The 25,173-nt window shown below is 40.5% G+C and overlaps 1 protein-coding gene and 1 pseudogene across 4 annotated transcripts in view; one reads left to right on the top strand and one right to left on the bottom strand.

The window, feature by feature from the left end:
• Window positions 1-16,087, top strand: part of LOC134862953 (multiple C2 and transmembrane domain-containing protein 2-like) — a 45,025-nt gene extending 28,938 nt beyond the window's left edge. For all 4 annotated transcript variants that reach the window (XM_063881102.1, XM_063881100.1, XM_063881101.1 and 1 more), the window contains 12 exons: window positions 563-656; window positions 1,073-1,175; window positions 1,322-1,424; window positions 1,616-1,717; window positions 1,826-1,900; window positions 4,258-4,377; window positions 7,511-7,624; window positions 9,800-9,841; window positions 11,847-11,956; window positions 12,164-12,273; window positions 12,622-12,719; window positions 14,733-16,087. In XM_063881102.1, coding sequence (XP_063737172.1) covers window positions 563-656; window positions 1,073-1,175; window positions 1,322-1,424; window positions 1,616-1,717; window positions 1,826-1,900; window positions 4,258-4,377; window positions 7,511-7,624; window positions 9,800-9,841; window positions 11,847-11,956; window positions 12,164-12,273; window positions 12,622-12,719; window positions 14,733-14,780 — 1,119 coding nt within the window. In that variant the 3' untranslated portion in view covers window positions 14,781-16,087. The remainder of the gene's footprint in view (window positions 1-562; window positions 657-1,072; window positions 1,176-1,321; window positions 1,425-1,615; window positions 1,718-1,825; window positions 1,901-4,257; window positions 4,378-7,510; window positions 7,625-9,799; window positions 9,842-11,846; window positions 11,957-12,163; window positions 12,274-12,621; window positions 12,720-14,732) is intronic.
• Window positions 16,088-19,236: 3,149 nt separating this feature from the next.
• Window positions 19,237-19,996, bottom strand: LOC134863313 (high choriolytic enzyme 1-like; annotated as a pseudogene).
• Between the last annotated feature and the right edge of the window lie 5,177 nt (window positions 19,997-25,173).

Genomic DNA, 25,173 nt, shown 5'->3' with positions numbered 1-25,173 from the left:
TCTTAATGTTTAGTCAAAGTTCTTTATTATTATTTTCCAACAACAGACTCAAGCCTCCAAAATAACTGCTCTTTTGGTGATTATCCCTTAAATCATGGATGACACAGCTTCACAAAAAGCCTTACAACTGTCACCATACTTCCTTAAAACCTCATTTATTTGTCTATTTAGCGCTGAAGTGGGAAATATCTGCATATACTGAACCTGTGGTTATGTGGTTATTCTAATATGCAAAAACAATGTTTGACATGGCTATTAAATACAAATAGAAACAGTCAGAATAAACAATCTTTTTTTATGATTTAAATGTAATATGTATTTAAATGTGACAAATTGTTATTATTATTCTTATATATTGTTTTTACCACACTAAAGATGTTGGTTTTTGTATCCCAGATCATTTTTTCACAGTTCCTAACATTGTGAGATGTCCTCTTGAATGAAATGGAGCTTGGCTCATGTTTTTCTGGGAGGAATAACAAGTTAGAGGACTGTGCACTTGGTGGCAGTAGGTAGTCTCTGAGTCTTTTTAGTTATAATTTGTTCCCGTTTGTCCCCACAGAGTTTGAAAAGGTCCCTGAAAAACCTCCGTGATGTCGGTTTCCTTCAGATAAAAGTCATCAAGGCTGCAGATCTGATGGCTGCTGATTTAAACGGTACGACACACACAGGATCACACCTATTGTTATTAAAGGTTAATCTGCCGTTTGTACGTTTGTCTCGTCAATGGACTGTTTGGCCAATAAATTGTCGGTTAAAAATAGTGGAATTGCAATCCCTGTTCCCTTTTTCTGTCCAAAACACAGATATATTCACCTTAATTTGATATAAAATTACTTGTTTTAAAAAAACAACTGGAAATGTCCATATTTGAGGCATTTTTGCTCAAAGAGGTACTTCAACTTTGAATTGATTATCAATAAAGTTGGCTTTATTTTTCTGATGATAGACAAATCGATTAATCAACTTATCGTTCCTGCTCTAGTCACAGATTTTGATTTGAGTTCTCTTTGTTTTGCATGAAAGGGACGGAGGGAGCCCAATGTTAAATGTGTTTGTTGTTGTTCTCCAGGCAAGAGTGATCCTTTCTGTGTGCTGGAGATGGGGAACGACAGACTGCAGTCCCACACAGTCTACAAGAGCCTCTACCCAGAGTGGAATAAAGTCTTCACATTGTCAGTTTGACTCTATTTTTCCCACCACATTTTCTGTTTAATACAACTTAATGCATGTATGCTGTTTGACAACCAATTGAAAAATGGGGAAAATAAAAAGTGTGCTTGTTTTTGTGGACTATCTGACCTCATTTCTGTCTCCACAGCCCTGTCAAAGACATTCATGAGGTTCTGGTGGTGACTATCTTTGATGAGGATGGAGACAAGGCGCCAGACTTTCTGGGAAAAGTTGCCATTCCCCTGCTCTCGGTACACACTACCTCCCCGAGTGTCCGTCACACGGACAATAGACGAATCTATTTACACCCTGTGTCTAAATTAAAGTGAAGAGGGCGATAACACTCCCTTGCGTTGAAGACTCGCTAAAATGTAATCCAGCTTGACTGACGGTCAGGTCCAACGATGAGTTCAGCACCTGATGCCCTTTTCTGTCCCCGCAGATCCGCAGGGGACAGCAGATCACCTACCCGCTGAAGAAGGAGGACTTAGGTGGGCTGTCGAAGGGCAACATCACTCTGGAGCTGGAGGTTATTTTTAACCCTGTGAGTAAAAGTTCAGCCTGCAGTGATGGCTGTGAAACGTGGGCCTGATTCTGTCCACTTGTCATCGTCATGTCTTTTTATTTATTACCTTTTTTTTCATTATATCAGGTCAGAGCGAGTGTAAGAACCTTCCAACCACGGGAGAGAAGATTCCTGGAGGATAATCCCAAGTTTTCCAAAAAGGTTTGAAACAGTTCTGATGATTCCCTCTATTATACAGGGGTTCGGAATCATAATATCATTTTTATTTTTGAACCGTTTCGTAACATACATTTAGATAAAAAAATTGTTACATGTTACTTTTCCGCATTAAAATGTCTAAAGACAACTAGTCCTGTTATATCCGTTTGAGTTGCGTGTTTACATTATCTCAAATGTTTCCAAAATTTTAAATCCTGTAGATATCTGTAATTGGAATCACGGTAACGCGTTTAATTTGCTCGCATGTAATAGCTACGTATCTTCTTGTGAACATTTGTATATACCTTTTATGATACCACTTTAGATCAAGGTGGTTTTTAAATATATATGATAACCTGAGTGAAGATTTTGAACATTGTATGTCTCGAACTTAAGTTTTCAGATAGTTTAGCTAAGCAAACATTAGCACTCTATGCACCAGAAGATGACAGCAATTGTGCTTAAGACATCGCCTCCCATGACCCCATGCTTACTACCCACTAAACTCCCATCTTTTGTCATTGAGAGCCTCCTAGTGGCCGAAAATTATGTATTCTACTTAAAGAGGTTTGATTTAGAGCAGCATTGGATACATATGAAGGATAAAATACCTTTTAATTTCTAATTGCTAACTCCATTTGTCGATAAATCAATCGGTTGCTAGACAGAAAACTAATCATCATATTTGCTCTTTCTGTTATGATAGTAAATTGATCATCTTTGGGTGGGTGGGTTTGACAAAACAAGGCATCTGAAGATGAAAAGTTTCAATTTGTTTTGATATCTTACCAACCAAACAATGAATCATTTATCATTTAAAAGACTGAGCAGATGAATCGACAATGGTCGCAGCCCTAAACGCTCACCAAACGTTTCGAACAGCATCAGTAAAGAGGGCAAGGGTCAGAGGTCACTGCACTTTTGACAATATCCATGTGATGCTTGGATAATTGAAATTTCAAAGAATGAAAGAGCTAATGCAAAGAAAAAGTGAAAGACGAGCGTTTAAAATGTTACCAAGTCTATTTTCAAAATGGCTCTGAACCTAAAAAGGTTGCGTTAAAACATTTTTTCCCCTAAAAAGCCACGACGGCAACTTAGCTCCGCCTGAATTGGTTGAATTGAGCTTTAATTGACCCCAACTGTGACTGAGTTTGTGTCCAGTGTTCTGCTACATTAGTTTGATATACAGTGTGCAAGACAGGGTGCCTGACTGTCTGTACTTCCCACAAAGACTCATTGTTGTCAGACAATACATCGTTCGCCAACGCCAAAATTGGCTTAAGCACAGAGGACTCCGATGGTAATGTGCGGTGCTTCCTTCTGTTTTAATGTTGAACATCTTGCTTGACGAAATCAGGCCAGATTACTGACATTTTTTTACCCCCGGTTGGGACGGTCTTTGTAAAAATGTATTCTGTTACAATTACTAATTACCTTGAAAAAGAAGGAAGTAACCAAATCTAAGTATTACAATATAAAAGTAATGTAACCTAATGACTTTCCATTCAAATGCAATGGCAATAAATACAAGAGAAAAGGAATATCAATAAGATGGCTTTAATTTACTTTTTTGTAAGAAAAATGTGTCCCAGATTTTATTCATAGGGAAACCTGCCTTTAATCAAGCATATTCAAGCAGTAGCCTATACACCAAAAGTGAATTCATGAGCGCTACAGTTTAAAAAGCAGAAATAAGATCTGAGCTGAAAATGCTCCGTTTTAGTTGATTACACACGGTTAAACTCAAACACACTATTTTATGAACAAATAGGTTCCTCTACTGAAAAAAACAAAACAAAACGAGAAACCATAAATACAATTCAGACAGTAGTCCTTAAGGCTCACACTTAATAGATTTCTGCTCCTAAAACAAAATATGATCTTACTACAGTATATGGAATAAGAGCACCTCAAGTATGTTTATACAATCAGCTTGCCCTGAATAGTAATGGTGTTTCCCCTTTCTGCTTACAAGACAAAAGGAGGGCCACATTTTACCCAACGACAGATTTCTTGGATCGAGAGGCCATACTGAAAATCCGCTATGGCTGGCTCAGTGTTTAAATGTGTTACTTAGTATATTGTTCTTGATTTTAAAATGTATTGTATCGTGATTATGAAAGTAACCCTTCCATTTATTTTTGAATGTGTGTAACTCTAAGGGAAGACGTTTCACTTTTTTGTATCCTTATTGCTGTATCCCGTTACATGTAATCCCCAACCCTAATGCCAGGCTACTGTCACGGTGACGGGACGTTAGTATGAACACAAAATCAGACCTCTACCTTATGAAATCATCTCTTTTCATAAATATGGTGAACTGCTGTATTTACATGTTCATATGTTGTCTCTTTCAGGTTCTAGCCAGGAACGTGATGCGCGTTCAGACGCTGTACAGGGCCATCATGTCGACTCTGCAGTACATCAAAAGCTGCTTCCAGTGGGAGAGCGTTCAGAGGAGCCTGCTAGCCTTCCTGGTGACGTGCTTTAACTCTCTTTAATCTGCATTTCCCTCTGTTTTCCCTCCGAGCTGCGGAAAAAACACAACCGCAGCCCGGCTATCCCCTACTTGAACTCTCCCAGCAAGATTCTTAATCAATGCGGCGTCGGGCTCAGCATAAAATGGAAAGGCTCGGCCCCCGTCTCTGCGTCGGAGTGGACGCTCTCAGCGCCGTGTGTCTCGTGGATGCAGAGTTAAGCCTCAGCTGGAGAAAGTAGCGTCCCAGTGGAGTCGAGATAGTCTATTTTTGTTCTACTTCCCTGACAACTCATTAACCCTCCGTCCAATCTGCACTCGGTTTGATTTAGACCCCATTATGCAGACAGGAGTCCAATTAAAAGACTCTTTTAGAGATAAGGCTTCTTCTCCTCCTCCCATTGTTCAATACAAGTGTTAAGCAAGTGCGAAGACAGAAACACAGGCCCTGCCTTTTAAACCGTAAAGTGGATAGGGTTCGGATCTTATTGACATTATTTCTCTCTCAAATCTAGTTCAATTGAAAAGGCATACAGCAAGTTGTGCATTAACTATGCAGGAAATCAAGGTCATGTAAAGTTCTTTTTGTTTTTGCTGCAGACTTCCTGTAGATGGCACTGAAGGTGTGTAAAGGCGATGGATACTGTACGTCAGCCAATAGTACAGTTTGTCCAATTTGCTGTGAAAAATGGGAGCTGCAGCACAGAGCTGTTATCTGAACAGAAGCCGGTGCTTGAGCCATGCTTTTTATTTTGTGCTTTAGTTGAGGATCACTTAAAAAATCTGCCCTTTTTGCTCAGTGAAAATATTTGTAATGCACAGTTACTCAAAATGAAACCGAATTTCATAAAAATTCCCAATCCCGGTCTCTAAATTACAATAAAGAGTTTTTAAATATGTATAATATTGTTGTTTTACCTGACAGATCACACACACACTCAAGCAGAAATCATACAAGCATGAAAAAGCACACACTGTACACACACATCCTCCCACTGTTTGAAAGACAGTACCATCTGTACTTGTGTTTTCACACCAGCGCTCCCTGCCATTTCAAGCCTCAGTGAGAAGAAATAAATGCCCACTTATTACCGCCATATGAGAGAAATGAATCAAAGCTTCACTCTGCATGACAGGATGGAACCACCTGCAACATCTGCCCATTGTCAGACATGTGTGTGAAGACAGTCAATGTAGTATAGCAATGTGTAGTCAGTATACTTCAACATGTGCAAGTTCTCCCAGTGAGAAGCCTCCAACCTGGCAGTATAGATCACATGCTGTTGTTCCTAATTACGTAATTTTCTTAAGGGTGGTACATTTGGCAATTTGACGTGACATTTATATTTGAAAAATCATTTAAATATTGACCCAAACACACACAAAATAGTCACCCATGGGCAACATCGCCATACACACTTTGTTAAGTTAAATCCATAAAAAAAGACAACATTCCATATTGAGATCATTAACTAGCCCTTCAGGATAAGCGAGTAAATGGCCATAAGCACATAAAAACAAAGCAGTAATTGTTATTGGTCAATGTTGCTGATCTAAGAGATGTGTGTTTACTACCTCCTTTGTATATCCTAGTATGCACACACCTAACATAATGTGTGTGAACAAGCACGTTTTGTATTCAGCTCTATTTTCAGTATGCACTCTTTTTACACCAGGTTGATATCATGAAACCTAGGCAGTTCACACCAACAGGATTTAATGACAAAGCTTATATTCAACATGTTAATCGTCACATGTTAAAGTTGATTTAACACAAAATATTTGATGTCTGGTTCTGAAAAAAATATGAAATGGAAAAATATTGATCTCTTTTTCTTTTGCTTGGTCTGGTATGACCTGCAGTTAATGGCGGAAAATATCTGCAAACTTGACGTATATATTATATACTTTATGCCACTTTTAGCACCCTCCTCCAGAATAATTCATATGACTGATCAGGTGAAGCAGCAGTTCTATTGTCCCTTCTTTAAACAATAAGTCTCAGCTATTTTTTTTCCTGCTCTTGGATTACCACCGTGCCATGCAAACCCTTCCCCGAGCATTAGCCTGGAAATCCTGCTACAATCTGCAAATGTGCTACCCTCCAGTCCGGTAGCCCTCCCGACTTTAGGGTAGCCTTTGATTTTTTTTTCTTTCTTTTTTCTCTCCAATCTGGATCACATTTCCAGAGCCCCTTCTTGCTGTCGAACACAGTGTAATGCCTCTCAAGCTGAAATGCGCTGCAATTATCACAATCTTTATGTGCTGGGTATACATTTCCACCAAAGCGTGACTTGGCTTTTCCCCCCCACCCCCGGCTCTCCCATCATCACAAAGTCCTCTCTAATAAAACATAACCCTTTCAGTCAGGAGTTGGTTTCATCGGCTGTCCCAGGCGCTGTTCTTGGCTTGTGATAACACAGACAAGAGCCTGCTTGGCTCATTGCACATTAAAGCTGATGGTGGGGTTGCGGGAGGGGGTGGTTTGAAAATCCCATCTTTTATGTCAGTTGGTGCCTCAGAGGAGAGTGATGTCTTTACCAGATGTTCACTTCTATTTTTATTAGCATATCACAAACCTGTAAACCTGTTCCCCACGCCTTGTGGCACGCTGCCATGCTGGCCGGCGCTGACTCTCTCTGACAGGATTATTTCATCGTTTCCATTTAGCCCCGCAATCGAGACATCACACTCTTTATCCCCTAATCCATTTTTTTTTACCTGATGTCCATCACGAGTGGCATTATAAATCTTCATAACATATTCACACACGGACTCCCTGTGTCTCCGGTGGGCCACGGGGTCGTCTTTAATGTACACAGGATGAGAGAGATGGATCAATTAGACTTAATGTCAATGTATATACACTGGGTGGGGGGGGGATTGGAGTGGTCGCCCCGCACAGCGTATGCAGAACAACCGATAGTAGGAACAAGGCTTTGATAATGGCGGGGTAGCCTTCATCAGACTGACCATTGCTAATTAAATCAATAGCAGATTGGATCAACCTTTAGCTAGCGGGGGATTCAGGAACTATGGAAAATGTCTTTGGGTGGGACTTAATAAAGAGTTTGTTTCATACTCCAGACCCCCTCCGGAGCGTGACCCCACTCATGTGTGACCTCTGCCTGCAGGTGTTTCTGGTGACAGTGTGGAACTGGGAGTTCTACATGCTGCCCCTCTTCCTGGTGCTGCTCATCGCCTGGAATTACATCCAGATCCGTTCCGGACGGGTCGCTCAGGACGAGGTGGGCATCTTCATCAGCCTCCTTCATCTTCTTCTCCTCTTTTCTTTGTGGGTTCTTGTTCACACTCCTGTGTAGCAACTTTGTTAGTCTATGTCTTCTTCTCTTTCTTTTTCTATGTCTGTCTTCTTCTCTTTTGTCTTCTTCTTGGTGTTCATATTGATCTTCGTCTTCATTCTCTTTTTGTTTTCAAGACCTGCTGGTTCCTGTTCATATTTTCATTTTTTAGAAAAACCCAGGACGTGGTGAGCCTGCGCAGCTTCGTTAGCCTTCTTCTTTTTCTGTCTCCATAGTCTTCTCCTTGTCTTCCTCTTCGTTCTTCTTCGTCATCTGCATCAGCTTCTACTTTGTCTTTTTCTTGTTCTTCACTGTCTTTATCTTCTCCTTTATCCTCTTCTTTGTCTTTCTCTCTTTTGACCTGTTGGTTCCTGTTCACATTTATTTACTTATGTATTTATTAATTGTACGAAATCAGACGTGTTGAATGTGGAGCAGCTTCGTAGGACTTCTTCTGTTTTCTATCCTCCTCCCTCTGCAGAGTGACCCACTGCTACCTGTCCTCACTTAATTTATAGTTGAAAAAACGACCACCTCAAACACATTTTCCTCTCAAAATTAAAAAGCTGGTGTGTTTCCATAGCAACCAGCAGCACCTAGCTACATAATAATAAAATAGCACATAACACAGAGAAACCTCGCTGAATAGACTAATGCAACATATTATTACAGCCTAAGCTAATTTGCAGTACACTGCTTTCTTCTTTCCCCCAGTCTGCCCCCAGTTATTGTCCTGAATCCTTCCTCTTCACTGTAATTGGTCTGTTGCCCTCTTCTCGTTGAGACTATTTTTTTTATGCCTCTGCTCTGTAAAAGGTCACAACTCACTGTTTTTCCCCCCACTGTGACCACGCTCCGTTTTTACACCAAAGAAAAGGACGTAGCATCTTGTTTGTGTCAGTGTGTAGAAGCAGTATGTATTTACTGTATACACTCCAACACAGGTTTAACAAATAACATACACAGTGTGCAGTTCAGACAACAATGTGCTTCATTTTACTGTTAGAGACCTTCATAGGCTTTCATGAGTTGTCCCTTTCCTGTAGCGTGATGTATTGGTGCAATGGCCTGCCTGAAACGCCTCCTTTGGACTCTGTCCTTTACGTCCGTAACATAATGACATCACTATGGAACATATCCGCTACTATTGGCTAGTACTCCAACATATTGTACCAGATAGGTTAAGGGGCGGGACATCTCCAAGCGAACAGAGCTATAGTCAGTTTGAGCATATCATTCATATACGAATAATCATACGATGGCAATAGGGCCACTACTGGATATTAAAAATATGATTTACATTTATTGAGAGAAATACCTCTAACTTTAGCTTTGTAAAATGTACAGATATAATCCTGGAAATGTTGATAGTATCTTAGTTAAATTGGAATAATTTACAAGAATATGTCCGAAGTTTACAAAAGAAATACAAAAAACGAACATACAGCTGTGGAAAAAATTAAGAGACCACTCCACATTTGTCTTCAATCTCTACATGTATGGCATCCATTACAGTTTCTGTTGAATTCCAACACAGAGAAATGCTGTCAGTAGTTTATAGAATACAAACATAACATTTAAAAAAAGCACTTAACTCAAAGACATACCTATAAAAACTAAAACCGGAGAAACTGATAATGCTGAAGTGGTCTAATTTTTTTTTTCCACAGCTGTATTTAAAAAAAGATCTGAAAAAATGTTCCCTGACAGAATATTCAAATGTCTTTATCGTAAATTCACGACTTCTCTATCGGAACTTTTGTTCCCCCTTTCGCTCCCTGCACTAGCCCTATTACGCTGTCATATTAATACGTTACCCCCAGATAACATACAGATATTGATTCATCATGTTCTGGTGTAGACGTGTGAGTTGTCTCACCTTCGGTTGCCGTGGTGCGTTGTGAACAAAGACCAACACGGCCTGCTGTCAGTCAGCTGTCCCGCAGTGGCCAGTGTTTGTGCAGGCCGACCCCGGGGTCACCGCTGATCCCTGCACTCTGTCAGAGGACGACCTCAACAGCTCACTGGAGTTAATACGGAGTCCCAGCGTCAACATGAGACTAAGTTCATAATATAGGAAAGATCCTCAGCTTTATAATACAGCTGTGGTTGTATTTTCAGGACAATATGGATGTGGGGGATGATGAAGAGGATGATGAGAAGGTATGTACCTGTATTTATTTTGTTTGCAGTTCTTTAAATTTAAGCATCTGTACTTCTGATGAAAAGAAAGGAAGTTTATTTTGACAAATTCCTATGATCTGTGATTTTGGGCTCTTTATTCAGTACTAAATCTTCGGATGCATTTTGATTCCAGACAACCACAAGATTTTTAAAAGACGCTTGGGCTTAATGAAGACCTCACCGACCCGTTTCCACATGTCACGACACATTCATATGCTAATGGGGAGGTGGGCGGGGGGGAGGTTCTGCTGCATTTGGGAAAGTCCCTGAGCTTAACACGCCATATAACACCATCAATATGGAACTAATGACAGCACTTAGACATGCTTTTTCAAAGCTCATTGGAAAGCTGGTGTTCAAAGTGTTACAATGCTTTTTAGTCAATGAAATATTCCTTTAGTTTACTCTAGACGTTTTGAATGGTCTGGCATGGAGTGGTTCTCAAACTGGTGTCAGTGGGAACATGACCCTGAACTGGTTGAAGTGGTTCAGGGCAGTGAGGCGGTTTGATTGATATTTGACTATTCATCTTACAGAGACTGATAGTCCCCATGCATGTGGCATATCCCAGGTTTGAGCCCCTCCACAGCTCTTTTTCCCAGGCCCCTCCCCAGACTATGCGTGGCATCGAGCCAGTGATGCCTCCGTGTCTCTGAGCAGAAGCAAACACACATCACAGAGATCACATAGCGATAAAGACCATGGCTTTAGCCAGTAAATAGTCCCCTGATAACCAGCGGCTCCCCATGTTTGATGTGGACATGTAACCGTGTCTCTACAGATCTGTGCACTGAGAGCCAGACTTGAGACACAGTCTCCTCCTGTTTACTCTAAAGCCATCCTTCCCTCCTGGGATATGGACTAGCCTGAGAACCGTGCCTCTTCTCTTTCATAACGTGAAGTCCAGTCCCACTCTGAGGTGCATTCAATTCACAGCCATTAAAGCTGTTAAGAGTATCTGCCTTTACATTCTGCAGACACCAGTCACTGTTTGGTGTGTTTCTCTGAGGAACTCAAAGGCATTATTGTTTCTATTAATGTGTCTGGTAGGATGAAATCTGTAGTCTTGACTATGTCTGGGATGTCTGACCAGAAACAGCTTTACAAAATTGTAAGACGTGTATTTTGCAGAGGTGGAAAAATAGTCAGATCTTGTACTGTGGTATTTTCTATTACAACTGAAAAATCCTGCTCAAATACAAAGTTATTGGAATGTTCTTCACTACAGACAAAAGCAAAGATACTTATTAGGCCGATTTCAGAATCATACATTAAATATGTTTCTATTATAATTACTGATGTATTAAAGTGTTTATCAAGCTATTACTGTGGAACTCATTGAGGTTACTGCAGGGTAGCTTGTGAATTTAATCCAGGTGTAACTAAAGCCTTATTTAAGGTTTGATTTTTATATATATATATATATATATATATATATATATATACCAGCGGCCCGCAGACATACATATATATGTGTGTTTTGTTATTAGTAAATATCTGCAAAGTAACTGCAGGTACTACATTAATGTAGGGAGGTAGAAGTACAAAGTAGCATTACATGAAAATACTCTAGAAGCTCAGAATTGTTTAAAGTACAAAAGTAAAAATTTGATTTTGTTTGTCTTTTCAATTGTTTTTTGTTTTCAATCCTGTATTAAATCTGGTTTTTGGTACTGATAGTTATTTCAAGATGAATTTAATGAGCTGCTTATCTGAAAGTGTCTCACCAGGTTTTATAGTAACTTCCTTTTTTCACCAGCACAAACCTTTATTAGATTCATAAAGGGCAACATCTTTTATTCTTTAAACATGTACCTTTGTAGAATTATAATATAATTATCTGCTGACAACAACCTACTTTTTTTTCTATAAAAGTCCCCAAAAAGACAAACTCAAACAGCAAGTAAGAGCAGTAAACACACCCTTCTGAACTTTCCGTTATACAATGTTTGAAGACTTTGGACCCTTTTTCTTTTAACTGTAGGAGTCAGAGAGAAGAGGGCTGATGGAGAAAATCCACATGGTCCAAGACACCATCATCACCCTTCAAACCCTGCTGGATGAGATCGCCAACTTTGGGGAGAGGATTAAAAAGTAAGAATTATCTAGCCACGGTGAATCACAGCTCATTATCTCTGTTTGTGTTTGAGCTCAACTGTTTTGAATGACATTATGAAATGGATTGAAAGCTTCTCCAGTATAAAGTCTGCATTAGAGGGGCCGCAGATACATGTTTGTACTGTGTTTTACAGACGATGAGTAAATGAAGTGGGAATATTTACTGATGTTTTATCTTTTTAGCACTTTCAACTGGTCGGTGCCATTCCTGTCCGGCCTGGCTATCCTAATTTTTATCACTGCAACAATCCTCACGTACTACATCCCTGTTCGATACGTGGTTCTAATATGGGGTGAGTGTCAAATACAGTTTATTAAATCATCTGTTTAGTGTTGATCTGTCAGTTTGCCTTTATTTAAGCAAAGAGTACAGAGTATTTGCTCCTTATATTTTCTGGCTGTTGAGTCCCTTCCCCATTATCTCCTTAATATTAGCTGCTTATAATGTGCTGAATGAGATCTTATTGGTGTTAAAAGTCTTCCAGCCTAAGAAGTGAAAGTAAAAGAAGAATAAAAGCTACAGCAGTAATATTTCTCGGACGGCTGAGCCTCCTCTGCAGGTATTTGTTTGTGTGGAAACAAAGAGCGCAGCCACAAGAGACTAGTGTTAATGATACGTTGGGTGTGAATTTCTGTTTTAGGCATCAATAAATTCACCAAGAAATTACGGAACCCGTATAGCATCGACAACAATGAAGTGCTTGATTTCCTGTCGAGGGTGCCTTCAGATGTGCAGAAGGTAAGCCGGCCAGGAAGCCCAAAATCCCCCAGCCCCGCTATGCCGTGCAACACGCTAAAACAACTCCCAGGCATTTTTCCCCCTTGTCTGTATAATTAGCTTCATCTGTATAATTATGTAGCCCCGTATAATTTCTGTTGTGTTTTTGGTTGTGATACATCCCTGGTGGAGGTCTGCTGCTTGAGCTGCTTTGCAGGGCAAGCTGTTCCCAGGCTGCCTCCTGCATGAACCCCCCACCCCCCCTCAGCAGGAGCAGAATATAAGTGTGCACACCACAAGTCCTCCAACTCGAATACACCCACGGCTGGGCGATGGGAAGAATGAAATTACACTATCTAAAATAATGCAGCAGTATTTGTGCTTTCCCAAATATAAGTTAAAATTTGTTATTTTATTTATAATCATTAGTAATGTGCCGTAGTGGAAGAAGTACTCGGATCCCTAAAGTAAAACAAACATTCCACTGTCTAAAATGACTCCATTACAAGTAAAAGTTTTAAATTCAAAATGTTTTTTTACAGAAGTATTATCATTATGCAGATTGACTCTTTTCACAGTATGATATTAGAGATATTATATTATTCAATTTTTTCCAACAAATACATGTAAGAGCATTTTAATGTTCTTTGTCAACATGGAGCCAATTTAAGTGAAATGCTATCCATTAGTACTACAATACTGCATCATATCAGACTAGCATGTATTTTTGTGTTAATAGTAACTCTAATTTTGAATAAATGTTGGGGATTAAATGTATAATTACTCGGGTATATGTACTCGTAACATTCCACCACTGGTAATCCTAACATAATTAAAAATGCCATTCACCCTGTGAATAAGTGATCGCTCATTTTTCAACAGCAGCCAAAAATAAAACCATAAGGAAAAACTATTAGTGGTATTATGAAAAGTTTTCTAATGCCAATTTAAAGTATGAGCCATTTACAAAAAATCAGTTGGCCGGCTCCCCTCTTGTATCCTCCCTCCTGCCTTTCTTTATTTTCTGTCTTCTCTCCTTTTACCCGCTGTTGTCTCTCCTCCTCACACTCTCTGTGTCTGTCCTTTTCTCTTTAAGTCGTTTGACCCCATTTGTCTCCTCCCTCTCCTTCTTGAATGCCCTTGGGCCTCTGGGTTTTGTGACGGTGACTCTCTCTAGCTTCTCGGCCAGCCACTGTTATTTCTGTCTCATGACTGTGGTCGTCCTGCTCAGTAGAGGTAGTTCTTCATTTTAAAGTGGTGCAGGAATGAGTGCTGAAATCCGGAACTGAGTTAGCATTTTACCGCTTTCTGTTCCTTTGTTTTGAAGTCAACAGTTTAGATGCTTCAATTAACATCTGTGGTAAACAGAACATTAACAGATTTTCAAGTTGTGTTACTTCTGTGATGTAGTTTGTTTATAGCCTTACATTGGCTGCTTTCAGCTTAGCACTCTTAGTTTGTTTAAAGCCCAACATTGGCTGCCTTTAGCTTAGCAGTGGTAGTTTGGCTATGGCCTAGCATTGGCTGCCTTTAGCTTAGCAGTAGTAGTTTGGTTATAGCCCAACATTAGCTGCCTTTGGCTTAGCAGTGGTAGTTTGGCTATGGCATAGCATTGGCTGCCTTTAGCTTAGCAGTAGTAGTTTTGGCTATAACACAGCATTTTATTTCTGCTGATGGCATTTACACACTTTAAAAAATCATAAAGTAGTGTTACTATATGAAGACTATCCTTTGTAACAAAAAGTGTGAATATCATAAACATGTATTTGTCAGAGATCCTTTTTTCTACAATATTCCAAAATCCAATGGATAAACACCATTGATTTGTCAGGTGAGCCCTTGAGATTTTAACTTCCAAATCAGCCTACAAAAATAACATAACTTCATAACTGCACAAGTCTATTGAGACTGTTTTGCAATGAATAAAAAGCACTACAAGATGGAGAGGAATAATGGTTATGTTAAACCAAAAACTTAAAATAAGAAACAACTTTGCTCTGGTTTTAGAGTGACTCATGTTCTTATTCCCTGCAGGTTCAGTACAGTGAGATGAGAGGCAGCAGGAAGAAGAAACTATTGTAGTTCCTCCTCAAAAACAGTTCCCAGAGGACCTGCATGTCTCTGGGTGCATGGTAGGTTTGAATCTAAATCCCCTGGTGGTGATACACAGCTGGGCATCGCTCATGTCACATAGCCCCAAAAAGACCTTTCAACCAAAGCAGTCCTTTGAGGACCCCGCAGAGATATTTGTAATTTAATTTCCAAAGATTGTATGTACAGTTTTTTTCTTTAAGATAATCAGAAGCTGCTTTATTTTCTATATGTCATGGCCCCAGGTTATGTTTTTTTGTGAAACCAGCTGAAATATCAGTTTGTATTATATTGCATGTATGTGCTGGGTGTGTGACAACTTGTTTAATATCTTTATGTTATTTACATCGAAAATGTGCTGACTTCCAAAATGGAATAATCACCAAATGGTGAACAAAGTTGTTGCTGGAATGAACGTAAATTTAATTATGGGTCACCATTTTAAAGTACAAGTCATCATAAGACATTTTCATAGAAAATAGTACATGGTTTTTGGGGTTTAAAAGAATATGATGAATTTTCGGTAAAAAGAATTAAGGCTTTCATATGTACATATAACGCTGGCCCTGAAAGTCAATAACAAAACATTCATAAAACATAATTTCACAAAACACAACTGCAATTCAGAAATTCCAACAACATAACACAAACAGGAAGAGGTAGGTAGGTATTGGAAAAGAATTCCCCTTTGCTGATTAGTTGCATCTAAACAAAGGAAAATACTTCTTATTTGGGCAAAGACTGGTCCACATTTCCCATAATGCCTAATGGTGGCTAATTGATTACGTTTGCTGAGTAGTTAACGCTTCTTTTTTTATATTACTTTTTGAGGAACACACGTCCAATACGTGCTGACATTTTCCGGTTTGAGGAAATGTGGTTGTTTTTCTCTACTGCTGCTGTGTTTTGTGAAATCTTACGTTTTCTGAAATATTTTTGTTTTTTAAAAATGTTTTGTTTGACATTTACAGCAACATTGATACGTAGCAAATATTCTGCATGTTTTTTCTTTTATTTACCTTTTTATAATGGATAAATGGCTATATGCGTACAAAATTGACTGACTGATTTTACTTTAACGTGACTTTATGGACTTATATTTACATAAGATTAGTCCTTACATGTAGTGTTTCATGCAATATACAAAGAGGAGGATTGTACTCTGTTGTATTTTACTCTTTGCTTTTGAATGGGATGGGGCCAGATCTGTATACATGCAACTTTATTTATTAATGACAATCACAGATGAAGACTTTGTTTCTCATTTCCAAAAGCAATAAATGCAAAGTTTGGGTATATTTCCTGCCTTTGTGTCTCTGCTCTCTCTTTGAATTCTCCTGCACACTGTTTTCATCCTCTCCATGCTCCCATGCTGCAGGATAGTGGGCGTCTAACAGCACCGTTTCCAAGCCCCCCTCTCTTCATTAGGCTTTCATGAAGCGAGGCGAGGCTGTGCGAGACCTCACCAGCACCCGGGCTCCCCGCTGTGTTGATGGCCCTTGGGCGTCGCCACAAGCGGGAGGACCTCAGCGACCTCCTCTCAGCTGCTGCAACGAGACGCCTGCAGCCAGCATCCTATCAAGCACAGCAGCCAGACAAAGCTCCGGTACCGGGCTGCATACTGCTCAGAAGCAGAAGGAGGGTTTTAAAAAGCAGCCACAAGCAACAACAGCCGCACCAATTTAGGGATTGTAGAATTGGAATAGTTAAGATGTTGGCGTTCAGAGTAATACCCTGGGATTTATGGCTTTTAAGTCGGAGCGCGTGGGCTCCCAGTCGGCAGTCTCTTAAATGAGTAAAACAAGTGGAAAACTGCTCATGTGAAATGCAATAAGAATCCCATCATTTTTGTGTCGAATGCTGTATAATTATAGCGCACCTGAAAGTATTTGATAATTGACCTGATACTCCTATCCTACACAGATCTAAAATAATTTGATGATTTGTCCGTTTGTTCCCAGGACAGGGGGTGTGGGGAATGTGGCAGACGATGACCTGTATAGCTCTTATCTAGTTATAATGTTGACTTAGGTATTCAATATTAATAACCTGCTGTCAAGGACACTGCAAGGACATCTCAATCTGACACTTATAGGCCCAGCATGAATATGTATAGGCAGTGAGACGCTTCAAAATTACCAAGTAAAATCACAGTTCACACGTGGGGACTAATGTGATGCGGCACATGCATTCTGATGAGCCACAAAAACAGCAGCTGATCGGTCTCAAAAGACTTGTTATAACTCAATATCGGACCTGAGAACACTCAGCTGTGCCTGAGTGTGTGCAGAGAGGCGCTGCATGTGAAGCTCCATTGACAGTGGGAATGTCTATTATCCATCAAAAGTCTTTATTAACACATTTATTACTACACCCTGAATTTTTGAGTGGCGCATAGGAGATGGCATGGAGGGAACTAATTGGGAACATGGTGTTAAACTTGTTCCCAACATAAAATATTGCAAGTGAGCAAACTGCAGAGCAGCTGGAAGCTGTTTCAACACTGGCAGCAAGACTGGTTTGTTGGGTGCTTTCTGGCTCAGTTTGTTTACATTTTATGATGCTTCCTCCCCCTCAAACTCTGGCTGGTGGTGCTACAGTATGTCCACTGAATTTCAAGACTGACTATATATTTGTCATAACCCCCCCCCCCCCTTGAATGTATAAGCCTATCAAATAACCATTTTCAGTTGTCACCAAAAACCTAGATTGGCAGGTTTATGGCCCTAATGTACCACTGTTTGATCAGAAGGCCACTTTTATATATGGGTGTGCTGTGTCGCCACGCATTTCTTAATTAAGGTTATATTTGCAGGTAATTTTGTGAAAAATCAGTGTGCTGATTTCTCGCACAAAATCTTTTTGAATTTCCGCTGTCAATCAGAGCTGTCGGCTGTTGCTTAGCCTCAGGCTCTTCTGGATCAAGGGCTTTGATGTTGGCCTGCTCTGGGACAACGCAGTCGCTCCACAGCCTCTGGGCAGCAACCCAGCTAGTACACAATTCGCCCGTAATTTACCTGGACCCAGACTCCCTATAGAATTGTTCACACTATGGGGAGTAGTGGGGGGTCCACATGGTCAAAATCAAGCTCATTCTTAAGGGAAATTATTGTTGAACAAAGAATGAAATAAACATTTGAGAAAAACATTTTTTTAAATAGAGAGAAAAAACGAGTTGAAAGAGTCACAGATTTAAACACATGGTTAATGCTGCACATTTAACGCCACTGTACTATTTTCAGCTATCGACAAATACAAATGTGTTCCTGACAGACCCCACAGCCCTATCAGATGTACTCGGGTAGGGGCAACCTCTTGTTTGAAAACACCTATCATGTTACAAATGTACTCGTCTCAATATAACAACTGGATGTTATTTGACCATTAATAATCAAATGTGTTCATCTTACAATAGTTATTTCAACACTTGATATTTTGCTTCTTGAGTATGCAGTTGTAGGGTCCAACTATTTTTGCAAAAAGTTTTTAACATTATCCATTAGGCCTACTTTAGCAAACAACATCAACCTACTATGGCTCTTAATATTTCAACCAACTCCATTACTTGGATCCTTCAATTTCAATCATTTGGACAATATTTCTAGTTAACTAATCCAACTATTTATTGATTACGTTTAACTAGCAATCATGTATTTATTAAAGCCAACTGTTTCAACAAATGTTTTATTACGCTACTTAAAGCTAACTTTTAACCATGTGTACATTGCTTTAAGCTAACTTTTTAACATTTATTTATAACTTATCCATCTACTAGCTAAATTTATTTCAAAATTTGTTTCATTACTTCTGGCTGACTATTTCAACCCTTAACATACTTTAAGCTAACTATTTCAACCATTTAGCCATTACTTTAAGCTATCTTATCTTATATCAGCATGTTTTCTAATTGTTTTTACACTGTCTTCATTGCGAAACATATCATCAGGTAATACAGAAGACACAGTGCAGGTATCCTCTGTATTGCAACAAAGCCACCCCCAATATTTCCACACAGCATACTTCCTGTGTTTCACTCCTCTGTATGGGAATCATTGATCCACTGGTGTATTTGAATTATGTTTTTGAACAGGGTCTATGTCAGAAGACTCAGCCTCAGTCAGCTTGGTTTTGGTTTCTTCATCGTATTTGGTGACAACAAAAAACATATCAAAATAAATAAAAACCTGGTGGGACAAGATTGTGGAGGTTTAATTGTGTGCCAAAATGTGTGTGCTGATTTGCACAAGTAGGCGTTTTTTTCAAGAGAAATAGATTAACTCACAAAAACAAAATGTTTACATTTGCTTTCATTTTATGAAGTACAGTATCAGAGGTTCACAGATTCCATTTTGTTTATCTAATATTGTGCTTTTAACATGTATTTTCAGAAATTATTACTTTGAGCATTTGGTTGAGATGTTTTGGCAGCCGTAGAGCGCGTTGATCCTCACGATGTCCCAGTAGGACATGCCCTGCCTCTGGCCGATCTGGACGTTGGGGTTGGGGATGGGGGTGATGGAGTCTTTCCCCCACTGGATGGAGAAGGCTGTTTTTCCATAGTGCATGATGGAGGTGTAGTCATAGGGGGTGTTCAGGTTGTTGGTGGCCTGCCTGTAGAAGTTGTAGGCCATCTGCGGGTTGATGTTCTGCCAGTTGATCCTGACGTGAGAATCGCGGTCGCTCCTGGTCTGTTCGTGCTGGAAGCCCAGAGCATGGTTGATCTCGTGCTGGATGATGCCGTTGTAGAGGCAGCCCTGCCTGTTGAGAGAGAGCACCTGTCTTCCTCCCGTCCTGCCCAGAGAAGAGTAACACCCGGCTTTATTCTCAATGCTGATGTAGTCATACTGGTCCTGACGAGGGACGAAGCGGAGGCAGGTTCTGCTTTGGAAGGCATTCATGGCGTAGTCGATCTTCTGCCTCTCCCAGCTGGTGAACTCACTGCTCACGGTAAAGGGGATCGTCACCAAGCCGTTGGAGCCTTTCTTCCACTGGCAGCTCTGGGACCAGCACGTCATTGCGTTTCTGGTTTTGGGAGCCAGCAGGTCTCCTTCCAGCAGGAACTCATCAGTGCCGTTGTTAGAGGTCAGAATCCTGGTGGTGATGTCAACAGTGTCGTCTTCTTCTTCTTGGCCTGCTTCATCCTCGAGAGGAAGTGCCTGAGAGAGGCCGAGCAGGAGCAGCAGCAGCAGGCTGGCAGAGGGAGTCATCTTCAGGGTCGGTCTGGAGGCTGTGGAGCTGCTGTGGAGAGACTCAGTGAAGCTTGATGTTTGACTCAGCTCAGTCCAGGGTCTTTATACTCTCCTCTACAGGTGTGTCCGTAGGAGGATTATGGGTTGGGGTCTACACTGCTAAGCCTGAACAAACCTCTGAAGGGAGGACTCCACAGACCAACCTGCTTTTTAAACAGGGATTTATCCCCCAAAGACATCCATTTTGTTCTATTTTGTGTGCCACATCCTTAGCTACACTTTGCTCAGGTGGTTTTATATTTCTCTGGATTAGAAATGGCGTTCAAGCCAGCTTATCCAACGTTTATATGTTAAAATGAAATATGTGAAACCCAAATACTGTCCCTTCATTTTCTCTTGACCTGCGTAATTGAAATCCCGGGTGCGCTTTTTATGACAAGCTGTTAAAGTTGTAGAAAAAGCTGCGTGTCCCTCTGTGAGGATGATAGACTGCCTATTGAAACTCTTGCATATGTAGAAGATGGTAATAGGTTCCTGTGGGACATGTTGCTGCGGTCTTGCCCGAGACAGCTCTCTAGTCAGAAGAAATGAATACTAAATTGTATGAAAGAGTCGGGTCTATTGTACAAAATCATCATAGCTGCCCCCCCATCAGGGAACGCCAGTAACTTCTGTTTAATGATGCATGTGGACTAATTATTATGCCTTTTCATTAAATTAGTTTGACGCAACTTAAGCATCTTTTAATTTTTCTACCTTCCTTCATGTTTTTCTTTTTTCAACTATTAATCTGCTAGGCATATGAACAGTTTTTCTGTATTCTGTAACACATTTTAAAACTTAATTAGATATAGCTGTTTATTGGTATGTCCTCTAGTCTCATGAAAATATGGAGTTTACTTTGTTCAATTTAATTATCGCATATAAACCGACTACACCTCCCTTGAATCCTGGCCTCATATAAAGTGTAAAGATGAATTGTGAAAAGAATGTGTGTTTTCTCTCAAACAGCCCCCCCGCCCCCTCCTTCTCAATCTCATCAGCCACCGTGATTAAGGTTTGGCATTGGGGATTGTGCTGTCTTTTTGGAGAGATATTTCAGCTGCATTTCTGACACTCTGAAAGGAGAGGAAGATAAAGGAGGCGTCGGGGAAAAAACTCCTTCCCGTTGTGTGAGTCCTAGAGAGGGCCTTGAACCCTGCCATTCACGCCTTTCTCTCCATCAGCTGAGTCTAATTGCCAGAGAGGACAGGAGACCCCGGGCCCGATCGTTCCTTATCCTCTTTAGCGCTTTCAGGCAAGTGAAAGGCGAGCTTCTGCTTTTGATCTTTTCTCTGATTCGCTTTTTCTTCTCTGTCATCCCTACCATCCTCTCCTCAGGAGTGACACCAGCTCCTTTCACTGCCTGCCCCCGTCTCCATCTGCCCAAAATAATGACCAAGGCCCAGGCATTATTAAACAGAGGTGGAGAAGGGAGGTCAGCACTGGGAGAGGGAGAGGGAGGTCTGGATGGGGACTCCGAGCTCGTCTAAGGAGGGGTGCCCCTATTCCAAATCTACTCCGTAGCCTCTCTGTGTTCCTCTAGATTCATCCCTTAAAGTTTCATGGCCTTACCCTGGAGAAAGCCCATTCTTTTTACAGACCACAGACGTGAAGACTCGTCCTTTCCCAGAGGCGCTGCTACAATACAACCCAAGGCTGCTTGAGACAATGGGGCCAGTGTGATCTCTCAGCCAGACTCAGGATGAGACGATGCCTTGCTTGCCAGTCCCATGGGAGGGTAGAACCAGTGGTCATTGTTGACAGCTAATGGACAGCATCTTTCCACTGGCAGGCCCCCCCGCAGACTGTGTCATTTTAGGTTGCTTAATAAAAAAACTCATGCCGGGCTGACTGAGGAATCCTATCAAGAGCAGCAGTTTGTTTGCAGATGAAAATCATTCTGCTCACAAATCTCCAAAGCTAACACTGGGGGGGGTTATTGGATGAATGAGTGCGGTGAGCAAAGACACCATTCAGCAGGCGAAATTCAATATAACTTATGAAAAGAGAGACTGGTCATGTGTGTGAATGACCAGAATTAAAATTGCCTCATTCAGCAGGAACAATACAATTACAGGCCTTTGTTTATCTCAATCCAGAGCAGAGCGTACTGACCACCAATAATACATCTGAACATGCTCACATACAAGATGCAGGACAATGCAAGACACAAGGGAGACAACACTCTACATATCACGCATACAGACGTTAGAAATGCAGACCTCGTGTTTGGCAAAAGTCTGATCAATATTAAAGACAGCACGAGTCTCTGACGGGTCTGGTTCCCATAGTGATGGTGTACATGCTGTCGCAGTAAATGTACATACACTTACTACACTAATGTTCATTTCAGAGTAGGGACTAAGTCATTGTTTTGTAAATCCAAATTCAAGACCGACTAGTCCAAAGTCAAGTCTTCCTAAGTCAATTCCCAAGTCAAGACTGACTATTCCCAAATTAAGAGTGATTAGTCCCACATCAAGACTGACTAGTCCAAAGTCAAGTCATCCCAAGTAAAGTCCTTAGTCTAGACTGACCAGTTCAAAGTCTTTCATTTTTGAGTCCTAAACAAGTTATGAAGTTTCTATTATTCCAACTAACCAGTAAATGTTAGTTTCTTTATCGCACTTTTTCTGCAACTTCAATGTATGCTGTCACATAAAACATAGTGGATCTCTGCTGGGAATTAAAAGTGGTTACGCAAGTCGACTCGTGTCAATAAAAGGAGATAATTTATTTGTGGAACACTTTTCTAATACTCTTTTTCTCCTTGAGCTTGGAAGAGGTTATCAAGTTTCTTCAAGTCAAAAGACTCGGGTCCAAGTTAAGGCATGAGTCATTGGTGTTAATGTCCAAGTTAGGTTGCAAGTCTTTTTTGAATTTGTTGAGGCGGCTTTAAGCTCACAACATTTTTGATTTATTACTTTAGTATGACTCGGGTCCACACCTCTGCATTAAAGCAAGTTATTGTTAGCTTTTTATTATTTTCTTTTAAGCACTTCCACAGCACAATTTTTTATATTTTTTAAGCCATTGTGAGAACCACAGTGATATGCACTCTGTGGTTGACCCACTGCGTTTTTATACAGTAGACTTTCAGAAGGCAGCATATCATTTGTTCAACAAATTGTATAAAGTATTTGTTTTAACGTTGTAAAATAGTAGCCAATAATGTTTGCTTTGATCAGGCTAAATGGCCTTCAATCCTCTGCATGAAATTAAGAGGCTTGCTTTGGGATTTTCCTACACGTCTCTACACTGTGCAGAAATCTGCTTTGTAATCTATTTTTACATCCGTCCCTATATCCATTTCACTGTGTCACACTGGTGGTCTAAAGTAAGCCGTATTTCATTGCACTTGAAACTCCATAAAGACATTCTCACAATTCCTTCTATGCTTGTAACCTCATACCGTGGCAGATATACAGTGGGGCAAAAAAGTATTTAGTCAGCCACCAATTGTGCAAGTTCTCCCATTTAAAAAGATGAAAGAGGCCTGTAATTTTCATCATAGGTATACCTCAACTATGAGAGACAAAATGAGAAAAAAAAATCCAGAAAATCACATTGTAGGATTTTTAAATAATTTATTTTCTAATTATTGTGGAAAATAAGTATTTGGTCAATAACAAAAGTTCATCTCAATACTTTGTTATATACCCTTTGTTGGCAATGACAGAGGTCAAACGTTTTCTGTAAGTCTTCACAAGGTTTTCACACACTGTTGCTGGTATTTTGGCCCATTCCTCCATGCAGATCTCCTCTAAAGCAGTGATGTTTTGGGGCTGTCGCTGGGCAACACGGACTTTCAACTCCCTCCAAAGATTTTCTATGGGGTTGAGATCTGGAGACTGGCTAGGCCACTCCAGGACCTTGAAATGCTTCTTACGAAGCCACTCCTTCGTTGCCCTGGCGGTGTGTTTGGGATCATGGTCATGCTGAAAGACCCAGCCACGCTTCATCTTCAGTGCCCTTGCTGATGGAAGGAGGTTTTCACTCAAAATCTCACGATACATGGCCCCATTCATTCTTTCCTTTACACAGATCAGTCGTCCTGGTCCCTTTGCAGAAAAACAGCCCCAAAGCATGATGTTTCCACTCCCATGCTTCACAGTAGGTATGGTGTTCTTTGGATGCAACTCTGCATTCTTTCTCCTCCAAACACGACGAGTTGAGTTTTACCAAAAAGTTCTATTTTGGTTTCATCTGACCATATGACATTCTCCCAATCCTCTTCTGGATCATCCAAATGCCCTCTAGCAAACTTCAGGCGGGCCTGGACATGTACTGGCTTAAGCAGGGGGACACGTCTGGAACTGCAGGATTTAAGTCCCTGGCGGCGTAGTGTGTTACTGATGGTAGCCTCTGTTACTTTGGTCCCAGCTCTCTGCAGGTCATTCACTAGGTCCCCCCGTGTGGTTGTGGGATTTTTGCTCACCGTTCTTGTGATCATTTTGACCCCACGGGGTGAGATCTTGCGTGGAGCCCCAGATGGAGGGAGATTAGCAGTGGTCTTGTATGTCTTCCATTTTCTAATAATTGCTCCCACAGTTGATTTCTTCACACCAAGCTGCTTACCTATTGCAGATTCAGTTTTCCCAGCCTGGTGCAGGTCTACAATTTTGTCTCTGGTCTCCTTTGACAGCTCTTTGGTCTTGGCCATAGTGGAGTTTGGAGTATGACTGTTTGAGGTTGTGGACAGGTGTCTTTTATACTGATAACGAGTTCAAAAAGGTGCCATTAATACAGGTAACGAGTGGAGGACAGAGGAGCCTCTTAAAGAAGAAGTTACAGGTCTGTGAGAGCCAGAAATCTTGCTTGTTTGTAGGTGACCAAATACTTATTTTACCGAGGAATTTACCAATTAATTCATTAAAAATCCTACAATGTGATTTCCTGGATTTTTTTTTCTCATTTTGTCTCTCATAGTTGAGGTATACCTATGATAAAAATTACAGGCCTCTCTCATCTTTTTACATGGGAGAACTTGCACAATTGGTGGCTGACTAAATACTTTTTTGCCCCACTGTATAACGCCTGCAGACTTTAGAAACAGTTATGCTTTGAATGTAATTCTATCTTTATTATAATCCTATTTTCTTGTATGAAATTGGATTGAATACTCTCCAGGACTTTAATGGAAACTATTTCCT

The sequence above is a fragment of the Eleginops maclovinus genome, chromosome 4 (genome assembly GCF_036324505.1).
Source record: "Eleginops maclovinus isolate JMC-PN-2008 ecotype Puerto Natales chromosome 4, JC_Emac_rtc_rv5, whole genome shotgun sequence".
Taxonomy (NCBI): domain Eukaryota; kingdom Metazoa; phylum Chordata; class Actinopteri; order Perciformes; family Eleginopidae; genus Eleginops; species Eleginops maclovinus.
The sequence above is the reverse complement of the archived record's forward strand: the minus strand, read 5'-3'. Positions and strand labels throughout refer to the sequence as shown.